The sequence below is a fragment of the Ursus arctos genome, unplaced genomic scaffold (assembly GCF_023065955.2).
Source record: "Ursus arctos isolate Adak ecotype North America unplaced genomic scaffold, UrsArc2.0 scaffold_5, whole genome shotgun sequence".
Lineage (NCBI taxonomy): Eukaryota > Metazoa > Chordata > Mammalia > Carnivora > Ursidae > Ursus > Ursus arctos.
Window position 1 is genome coordinate 77,277,316 of NW_026623067.1, and position 10,887 is coordinate 77,288,202.

Sequence of the window (10,887 nt, forward strand, 5' to 3'; positions counted from 1 at the left end):
GGAGTAATTATTCCCTAGGCAGAAAAATTTGCAACTCTTAGATACACATTGAAAAAGTAAGAAAGCCTGTTTAACATTAAGTAGAATGATGATTCTGTTTCCTTCATTTTGAAAGTACAGGTCGTACAGAACACGCGACACAGTCGGGGAGGCTCCGCTATGTATTTGTAGTTGAAGTACGATCACTTGGTCAGGGACACACACGGGAGCAGAACCCATGTCCGTCATGTTCATAAGATGTGGCTACTTAGGAGCGTAATCAACTAAATGTGAATCGATTCATATGCGTTTATATACAGCTACCCAGAGATGCAGCCTTGCGCCGAGTTACTCGTGCATATGTGGATCCACGCGATTTACCACTCATTTATAAATTTTCCTTTACTAAAAATCTTCAGATGCTTTCACGACTTGGTCCCGCTTCTCGGAAGTGGCGCTCAGAGTCATCTCAGCCTGGGCATCATCTGAGCCTAAGGATGAGCCCCTGAGGGCAAGGATTTGGTCTATCCCAGTTTCTGTAATAGCCCCAGGGCTTACTACAGGCTGTCGCACGGAATCAGTGCATAGCAGTTGAATGGCCTGCCTGTGCAATTGACCAGTTTTCCGGCACTCCGGCAAAGCCCATTCCCCACGCAGGTGAGGGGTGCATCCCTGTGCTCCCAGCGTGTCCTGTGAGCGCCGTGACACAGTACCTCGTGTCGTCGTACTTCAGCTGCTCACCTGTGTTTCTGCTGCACTAGTGTGTGGGCTTCTGAGGTCACAGGCCACGCGGTTTGTTTTGTAGCCCCGTGCCTAGGGAATGCCTGGTACGTGTGAGCTGCTGGTGGGCGTGCACTAGTTAGAGCCTAGTCCCTGGTGAGAGAATCTTGTTCCTGAAATGACGACTCTGATTTATAATGTACGTTGTCAGATATAACCTGTAGACGCCTTACGATGTTTACAGGGGTTCGTACTTGGGATAAATCCCCCAGGATAAGTCCAGTGAAATGAATCCGTGCCGTGTTTTTCTCTCCCAAACAGGATAAAGATGGAAAACCACTCCTGACAAAAATGTCCAAGGAATCGCTTCCAGTAAGCAAAGCCAGTTTTCTCTAAGCGTATCTTTCTTACTTGGCCCTGATTGTTAATTCTGGAAGGGCATGGCTTTCTTTTCAATGAGCCCATCAGCCATAAATAGTGACATCCTTTGAAGAGGAAACAGGTGAGAGGGCATTTGTTGATACATTTCCTGGTTCTTACAGCCCATGAGTGAAGACTTCCTCCTTGATGCTTTGTCTAAGGACTTCGCTGGTTCCCCAAACTCTGCATCTCTTGTAAGTCTGAAACTCCTGGTTTTATTTTCTTACTTGTAGGGTGGCAGAAATAAATGGAAACTAGTGATTGAGAATCTGACCTTGGAGCTGAGGAAATAGTCACAAAATTAAAGGCCTTCACCCCATTGTGGCCGTGAGATGTGTGTTCTATCATGAATTACTGTTCCAGCCTGGTGGATATTTGCCACAGTGTAACTAACTGAACCAGTGAGCATGTACTCTTCATCAAGTATACTTAGGAAAAGAGAATATAAAACTGAATTTACCCAAAAGTACCTCTCAAGTAACTTTACCTGTTGTTGATATTTCTACAGTTTATCCATAATTGCCTCCTAGGAAGACTTAAGCCTATGTAGAACAGATAATTCCTCAAAGGGAATTTTGTTACTAGAAATTTCAGGAAATGTTGGGTAATGATACATGTTCCTCTTCTATAGGATTTTTAAAGTTTTATTTATACGCAGATGTATTGTAAGTCTGTTGGAGCGCCCAAACTTGTATAATTCCAGACCTTTTTTTGTGGGATCTGGTTATCGCATAGACAATATATCAGTCGAGAAACAGAATGAGTAGCAATTAGAAGAAATAATGATTCCTTGGAGTTGCTCAGTTTTTGGACTTGATGAAGCAATAAACCCTTCAAAGAAGGGATTACTAACCAGTGTGTGGTCCTCACCGGACGCCTATGAAAGCACCATGCCAGGCAGTACGAGTCACCCCATTCTATGACCTTCCCCTCTTCCTCCTTCATACAAACAGATTACAGTAAAGAGAGGCTCCGGAGTCCTGATTTAGGGAAGACTAGAAAGTGAGCGGTATCCCAGGAATGTGGAGTCATATTGTTATAGTGATGCAAACCACCAAGTTAGGGGGAGCCAATGCCTTCATTCCTTTCCTCATACTGTCTGTATTATTACTATAATAGTTAGGGTTTTTCTTTTTAAAATTCAAAGAAAATGTGACAGTGAATTGATACCCAAGAAGATGTATAGCAGTGAAATGACTAGAGATAAAATAACCCTTTTTTAAAAAAAATTATAATATTGGAAAAATAATCTAGCAAAGGGAAAAATTATTAGCATCTGTCATGAACGAAGTAGAAATAACCAGTTATGGTAAGTCAAAAGGTCAAAGTAGAAAATTATTTGGGGGAAAGTGTCAAGAACTTTGGAGGAAAGTATCATATTCTGACTCGTTATTAATATACAAATATAAAGGAGTGTCTGCTGTGCATTCCATGTTCTTTGATAACAATAAAATAGAAATTCTATTTAAAAGGAGAAATTTAGGGGCACCTGAGTGGCTCAGCCAGATAAGCGTCTGCCTTCTGCTCAGGTCCTGATCCCAGGGTCCCTGTGTTGGTCGCCCTGCTCAGCTGGGAGCCTGCTTCTCCCTCTCCCACTGCTGCTCCCCTACTTGTGCTCACTCGCTCTCTCTCTCAAATGGAAATTCTGAAGAGACTTAAAAAAATCAAGTATAAGACATTTGCAAATCAAAATCGTTGATAAGCAGCCAAAGCAGTATTCATGAGATACGTTATCATAAATCCCTTCGTCAATAATGGAGGAGAAGAGAAATCTGATTAACCAAAGGTTTATCGGATTTTGAATTTCAAATTTAGGCTATTATAAAACTATTATAAATAAGTTATTATTTTACATTTAAATAAGCTATTATAAAGTAACCACCCAAAGGAAAGTAGCAGTCAACTATAGTAGGAGATGACAATCACAGCCTGAGACTAAACTGTCCCACGGTTGCTTGATTTGAAATAACTAAAGTTTTATAAGATACCAACAGCTGTAAAAGAGAAAAAAAAGTTTACAAATAAAATGTGATTAGATTTTAAAACGAGAACATAAATGAGTGTAAGAATCAAGTTGGTTATTAATCAATGTTTTATAAAACATTGGCAGAAATAGTAGGAATCTTACCAATAAAACTTACTTTTAGTAATTTTTTAGAAGATTTTATTTATTTATTTGCCAAAGGGGGGATGGGTGCTGGCAGAGGGAGAAACAGGCTGCCCGCTGAGCAAGGAGCCCGATGGGGCACTCAGTCCCAGGACCCTGGGATCATGACCTGAGCCGAAGGCAGATGCTTAACCGACTGAGCCACCCAGGTGTCCCCAAAACTTAATTTTAAAATGAGATCTAAGTAGTACAAGATAGCAACTAAATTATTAAAAACCACTATTAAAAATTATTAAAAACCACTAAATTATTAAAAAGTGCAATACTTTTTTTAAACAAAATATAAAATACAAAATTCATAGCACCTATGCAAAAGAAAAACTGAAGAGATTAAAACTATTCTCAAAGTTTGCTTCCAAGAGAAGTTTAAAATTGACTTGTAAATGTTTAACACCAGATAGTCCCGTGTGACATAAATATGTTCTCAAAAACATGGCCTACGTAGTTGCTTCTACAAATAATGATGGTCTTAATCTTAAAACTCGACTAATATAGCATTATTAACTAAAGTCACTTAAATCTGTACATGTATAATTTTTAACAAACAATATAGAATTATTAAAGTAATTATTTACTGCCGTCAGAAATTCAAGATTTATTTAATGTTGGGGAAATCCATATAGCATAGTAGTGTATCAAAGAGGAACAATCAGTTATGTCCATATAAAAGATGTATTTCAAATTTCCCATGCATTCATATTTTAAATAAAAACCTTTAAAAAGTAGACAATCCCTTAATGTATTAAAGAGTATCTATTTAACTTCAAGAATCAAATATTCAGAATTAAGCCAGAGGCATTTCCTTTAGAAACAAAGTATAAGAAGTTGATTTACTGTCGTTTCTGCTTAATGGTGTATAAAGAATCAATAACAACACATGAAAAAGAAATGACAAGTATGAAAAAGGAATATTTGTGCATTTGTAGATATCCCTAGTTGTAGATACCACATTCATAGATAGATTGTGCATGCTGTGGACATCAGTAACAGATAGGAAAACACAGTGTGACACGTCAGACATTAAAGAAAAGAGCAGTAGATGAACAGTAAAATGAGAACGTGAAGAAATTAAAATATCTAAGATAGTTTGACTCCGTGTCTTAAAAGAATCATGACAAATCTCTACGGTCATTTTATAAGCCAATTTTTGTTTTAAAGATTTTATTTATTTATTTGACAGAGAGACAGCCAGCGAGAGAGGGAACACAAGCAGGGGGAGTGGGAGAGGAAGAAGCAGGCTCATAGCAGAGGAGCCTGATGTGGGACTCGATCCCGGAATGCTGGGATCATGCCCTGAGCCGAAGGCAGACGCTTAACAACTGCGCTGCCCAGGCGCCCCTATAAGCCAATTTTTTAACTTAAAGTAGCAATTTATATAACTCAGAATTATTCTAAAGTATGTTCGAAAAGCTAAAGCAAATGCATAAAAACCTGAAAAAATACTGAAAAGCATTTTCAGTATTTTTAGGAGAGATGAACTCAACTAAACATATGGTTTGATTTATATGATAATAATAAATTCAATTCTGATTCCAAATGCAAAGGTATAGATGAACGGAAAAAATTGAGAAACGAACATAAAAGATTTAGTATATTTTTTAAAGGCGAATACATCATTATTTCAGCAAGATTCTGAAATAATATACTATTTAACATTAAGAAAAAATAACACTGAAACCACACGGCATATACCAGGTATAAAGCAACACTGGGACATCATTATACACCTTGTATCAGAATTAAAAATATGTAACAAACATCTAATTGAGGCTAGGGAGGCCGCAGAAAGCAAGCATGCTCATTCATTGCTTTTCACAGTATGAATTTCTAGCAGCTCTGGAGAGGGAGGGCAATTTGGCAAGATAGAGTCAACACCATAAAAAGAACCAGTCTAGAACTTACACAGAGCAACTCATTATAAAGACGAAAGCTGAAAAACTGCAAACAACCTAAATGTACCCCGAAAATTTGTAACCAGACCATGCAACTCTAAGTCATTCAATTTTTGAACACTTGGCATAATATCAGGAGGAATTAGGAGATGGTGGGAACTGCAACTCTGGAGGAAGAAGTAGAGTCAGAATTGCTTTTAAGATGACGTGTTACTTTGCACCCATGCAGATGAAGAGAATAAACAGTAATAAAAGTGTATTAAAATTGTATTTAAAGGGCGCCTGGCTGGCTCAGTCGGTGGAGCTGTGACTCTTGATCTTGAGGTTGTGAGTTCAGGCCCCACGTTGGGTGTAGAGATTCCTTAAAATCTTTAAAAAAAAAAAAAAAAAAGTAAGTGACGGCACTGCAGGCATAGTTTTGTATGCAACATATTACTGACACGTGTATGGAAAATGTAATTGTGTGTGTGTATGTATATATATATTTCTTTTTTTTCTTTTTAACAAAAGGAATTTGAAGACGCTAAGCTCTCCGCTGTCATCTCCGAAGTGGTTTCGCAGACCCCAGCTCCGGCCACGCACTCTGCCGGCCCACCCCCTGGCAGTGCGGTAAGCAGCAGCTTAGAAATAGGCTTTTACAGCAGCTAAAAGAAGATTCAGCAACAAGAAAATAGGGCCCTTGCCTTAGAGTAAATGAAAATACACAAAACCGTTCGGAAGATAAAGCACCTTCGGGTTTAGGAGAGTGAAGACTGGCGATTTGGGGAAATGACAGAGCATCTGGAGTAATTAAATGACACTGTTTACGAAGTGCTTCGCACGTAGTCCGGGAGCTTGCTGTTACTGCTGCTTTCCTAGAATTGAAAGAGCAGGAGGGTGCCTTGTGTATATATTCGAATTACTAGATTCGACAAACTCTTTAGCTTTCCTGATTATTTTCTCCTCCTTTATATTTTTCCTGACACATGCTATAAATACTGCCTGTTATTGAATCTCAAGTTTATTTTATGGAATTGTTCAGTGTTTGAGCTCCTTGTCGTAAAAATTCAAATAGGTCATGTCAGAGCAGTTTTTCTCCCATTCATACCAGGAAAAGTTTGTCATTTTCATGGTAGCAATACAAAAACCTCAGCATCAGTACTGTTTTAATTATTTACATGTTCTGAGGCAAGACTGTGGGACCAAAGCTTTTCCAGACTTCCTTGATTAATTTTCTGCACCGTACCAAATGATACATGATCGAGGCGAGGAGACCACACCACATCAAAGAGATCGCCCTAAACCAGATCCCCCTCTGTCTTTGGAGGGGAACGAGTGGCTCATTTGCTAGACGGAGATGAAGTACTTTAGTGGAGTCAGCTATGCTTCCTTTCCTTTTGATGTAGCCTCAAAGCTGATTTCGTGCTGTAGTCTGAGATCCTGAGCGAATTTTCATCCTGTTGGGTCAGCCTTAGGACCATCTGAAAATATCCAGAGGCCCAAATGACAAAGCCCAGACTCAGCCGTGGGTAGCTCCATCCAGATCAGCTCTAATCCTGGGCTTCCACGAAGCACTTAAAACCGGGAAGATGCCATGTCTGTGTCTGTCTGCCCACAGGGACGGAAGTGGCCGTGCACAGAAAGGGAGAATCATTCATGACCCAGGCTGCCGTTTACCCTTCAGTTTTTAAGACTCACGCGAGGGCTCTGCCCTGAGCCCGTATGCCTTTCACAAGTGTGTTTTAGGATGACACCTTTCCCATCCCGTTTCCCATCAGAAAGTCTAGTTTCGGTTAATATTTTGTATGAAGACATCACTCAAACTCTTTGTAAATCTTTACTTAAATGCATACATGTGGGAATCAGAAAATAAGCTATCATAATTCATGTGTTTTCTTTCCTGGGACATCGGACCGTCACCAGGAGTGTCGGATACACTAAAGGAAGGCACATTTTCCAACACGTCGGGCCAGGAATCCCCCGTTTTCTGGAAGGGCCTATTTTGTTTCTATTTTAGGAGAGAGAAGCATCCGGGGGTAAGGTAGGGGAGACAGGCCCATGGAAGTGTGGACAGGGAAGAGAAGGAACGCCACCCAAGGGCCTGCCTGTCTCCCAGGTGAAAATCTCTCGAGTTTATGGAACTCTTAGTGGCCTTGTCAGGGCTGCATTCCAAGAGGACCTGATTTGGCTAACCAGTGACTAATTCCGATTGACTTTTCAGCAGAGTGACGACAAAGAACTGGACGATGCCTTGGATCAACTTTCTGACAGTCTAGGACAGAGGCAGCCTGATCCAGATGACAACAAACCAATAGAGGATAAGGTCAAGGTAAAAAAAAAATAATAATAATATATATATATATATGAAATATATGAAATATATATACATATATGAAATTTAAGGTTTTTATAGCATAGGGTATCCTACTTTGCACATTAAAAAAAAAAGCACTTCTAGCTTTGGAGTTTTTTTTTCCTCCTCTGTAGTCTGTTGAACTTCTGGCCTTAATGAGGACTGTTCTAGTGCACGCTCAGGCAGATGTCCTGTTTGAGACCAGACTCAGTTTTGATGGAAAAGTACAGCTCTGCTTTTCTTACATTCTCTTCCCCCATTAACTTTTCTTGGTTTTATCTGGTAATAAGGATCTATCATATATATGACCCACATTCTTGAGGGTGACGTATTCTGTGCATGTAGGGGCAGAGGTCCCCGTAGGAGCCTCCTGAGCCGTCATAACTCTGCAGACAAACCCCTCAGTGAAGCGTTGGGCGGGAGTCAGCACTGAGCAGAGGCGTGTCCGCAAGGCACACACGGTCAGCCGCGCACGCCTGCGGGCACGTCAGCAAGCGCTTATCCGCGCCGGCAGTCTCCAGCACTACGTGATCTGTTTAGCTCGGAACCTAGAACTAAGGGACCAGCCAGATCCATGTCCCAGGGCATTTCAGAGGATCCTTAGGTCTTCATTCTGTTATAGGACCATAGATGTGAACTTGACCTGTATTTGAGAAATGAAATGATGCAGAAAAATACAGCCTGTTCCCCCCTCCCTCCAGGGGGGCTGGGGAGTGAATGTCACCGACTCCGTGACAGACGTGTCCCGTGAGGTGAGGACACGGGGAGGTGTAGCAGCTGCTTCCTCCCCCGCGACTCGAGCCGTCAGCACACTCATGCAGGCCGGCTGCACGCTGGTCCTTCGGGGTTGCTCTTCCACATCGACGTTGTACGTAGTTCCGCTCTAAATATCAAAGGACAGGGACTTGATCTTTTTATTTAAGAAGTGAAACACATAAAGACAAAAGATAGTTTATACCCTTGGGTTTTCTCTCGTTCCATGGTTTCTAAGGATAAAGATTTCATTTATCTTAAAATACAGGTAGAAATCCACACGTGTGGAAGCACCTAGATTCCCTCTTTTTTCATCAAGTCACTGTCAGTTGAAGTGATCCGTTTTATTGTTAGAGAATAAAAGACTGTCTCAGGAAAGTAGAATGAAGGTCGAATGTTGCATTTTTTTTTTAAAGATTTTATTTATTTATTTGATAGAGACAGCCGGCGAGAGAGGGAACACAGGCGGGGGGGGGGGGGGGTGGGAGAGGAAGAAGCAGGCTCCCAGCAGAGGAGCCTGATGTGGGGCTCGATCCCAGAACTCCGGGATCACGCCCTGAGCCAAAGGCAGAAGCTTAACGACTGCGCCACCCAGGCGCCCCTGAACGCTCTATTTTACCAAGTATTGTCTAAGTGAAGGAGCCGATATTCTGTCCATTCGGTGTTTACAGGAAAGAGCTAAAGCCGAACACAGAGACAAGCTGGGAGAAAGAGATGACACCATCCCCCCTGAGTACAGACATCTCCTGGATAATGAGGAGGTAAGTGAGAGCAGAGGTCGAGGGTGGGTACATAGCACAAAGCTGCTTACATTCAGATCTCCCCTGCAGTGACGAGGGGCTGCACTTGCACAGTGGCATAAAACTGTCACAGGAAGGAGTGCTACTAATGTCTCTCCTGAGCAGGTTGTCTAGGATTCTGAATATTTGAGCCCATATCATTTGATGTCCACTATCCTGGGCGCTGCGGCGTGCACAGAGTTGAACAGCGTTCGGTCACTCACTGGCGCGTAAGCTTCCAAGGCATGTGCACAGAGGAACTGTCTTTGCAAGAAATGTCTATAAAAAGATAGTTGTAATCCTGCCTGAAGCAGACAAAGGAGCTGGTACTGGACTAATTCATAGGGCAGATAAGGCCCCTGTGCAACTTGGGGTCTTCCTTTATTCCTCTGTACCCCCAGCAGCACTATTCTGAGTAGAGACAGGCAAAACCATATTCCCAGTCCCAAGTCCTCTTGCTAGATCTAAATATACTCGGCTGTTTCTAAATGAAACCAGTTTTCCTTAGGTCAGCTGGGCCTGTGCCCATCCCTTTTGGCTCCTTGTTGCAAGTCAGTGAGATGATAAATAACCCTTTCCAGGCCCGTTGAGAGAGCAACAAGGAAGCCTAAATTAGAGCCGCCCCCTTCTGTACTGATTCATTTGGTGGGGTTGAGGGCTCCCTGACTTGAAGTGTCTCTGACTTCGGTGTCTCTTAGAGAAATCAATTCTCCTTGCTTGCATTCTGTATTCCTGAAGATGGCAGTTCTGCATCCTGCTAGAAGCCTCCGTGCTGTGATAGGGCTACCCGACCTGCTTGTATTCCGGGGGAAAGGGATTCTTTAATGTCCTTGCCTGTGCAGATGGGTAAAGGCCCTGATGAGTTATACTTGTAGTCCTGAAAAGAAAAATAAACTGTACGCCATGCCAGCCCCTCACATCCTTCCAACGTAGGATAGCTTTTATAAATAAGACAGGAACACACAAGTTACTTTTTGTAATATTCTAAGTTGAATTTTTAACACGTGATGGCAGGAGGTTTGCTGTGCATCTCAGGCTTGGCCTCAGATCATAGAGTCTACAATTACAACACCTCAGGAAACCTTTACAAAGATCTAGGTTTAACTAATAACCTGCCTTGTTTTTAAGGGCGAACCAGCAAAGCCACCTGCAAAGAAACCCAAGGACTCCAAGGTAAAAACCATAGCAGCGTGTTCTCATAAACAAAGGTTTTTTTCATTCTAGCTGAACTTTATTTTGCTTTTTAGAAATCTGAAGTTTATTGAATGGCTGCCTTGTGGTTGGTATGATGCGAAGATGAGTGGGTGTGTGTGATTTCTCGCTTTAGCCCTCATTTAGACCCATTTTTCAGATCGAACAAGTGAGGCTCTGAATACTAAGCAAGTTTGTATAAAAGGGAAGAAAGTAAAGCTGTAAGGATTTTCATGTTCTAATTTAGGAAAAGAATGTCAGCAGGATCCCCTCTTTTTATAATGTGGGAAAATGTCCCTTACGGTATTTTTGCCTTGTGCTCCTTCACTGAGGGTGACTTCTGTTAATCTCTCAGAAACCTGAAGATGCAAAAGACCCCATCGATGCCCTGTCAGGCGATTTGGACAGCTGTCCTGCACCCACAGAGGCCTCCGAGAATGCCGCAGAGGTATATACTTCTTCATACATAGGGACTTTGGAGGTCTACACGGAGCTGTGGGCCACAGAAGGAATGAATGATGCCACAGAGAACTTGAAAAAATCCATAATTATTGGGCATATTTATCTTTTTACACAACTATGTAAACCATACATTAAATTTATATATATTTATAAATATACATTTATATATAAATTTAAATATGTAAGTTCCAG

The 10,887-nt window shown here is 41.5% G+C and overlaps 1 protein-coding gene across 26 annotated transcripts in view; it reads left to right on the forward strand.

Moving 5' to 3' along the window:
- The window catches only part of CAST (calpastatin), a 113,217-nt gene that overhangs the window by 93,473 nt on the left and 8,857 nt on the right, over nt 1-10,887 (forward strand). For 19 of the 26 annotated variants that reach the window (XM_057307234.1, XM_044383990.3, XM_044383991.3 and 16 more), the window contains 7 exons: nt 1,021-1,071; nt 1,242-1,313; nt 5,689-5,787; nt 7,379-7,486; nt 8,935-9,024; nt 10,171-10,215; nt 10,589-10,681. In XM_057307234.1, coding sequence (XP_057163217.1) covers nt 1,021-1,071; nt 1,242-1,313; nt 5,689-5,787; nt 7,379-7,486; nt 8,935-9,024; nt 10,171-10,215; nt 10,589-10,681 — 558 coding nt within the window. The remainder of the gene's footprint in view (nt 1-1,020; nt 1,072-1,241; nt 1,314-5,688; nt 5,788-7,378; nt 7,487-8,934; nt 9,025-10,170; nt 10,216-10,588; nt 10,682-10,887) is intronic. The other 7 variants (XM_048220960.2, XM_026498582.4, XM_026498581.4 and 4 more) reach the window with 1 other exon arrangement.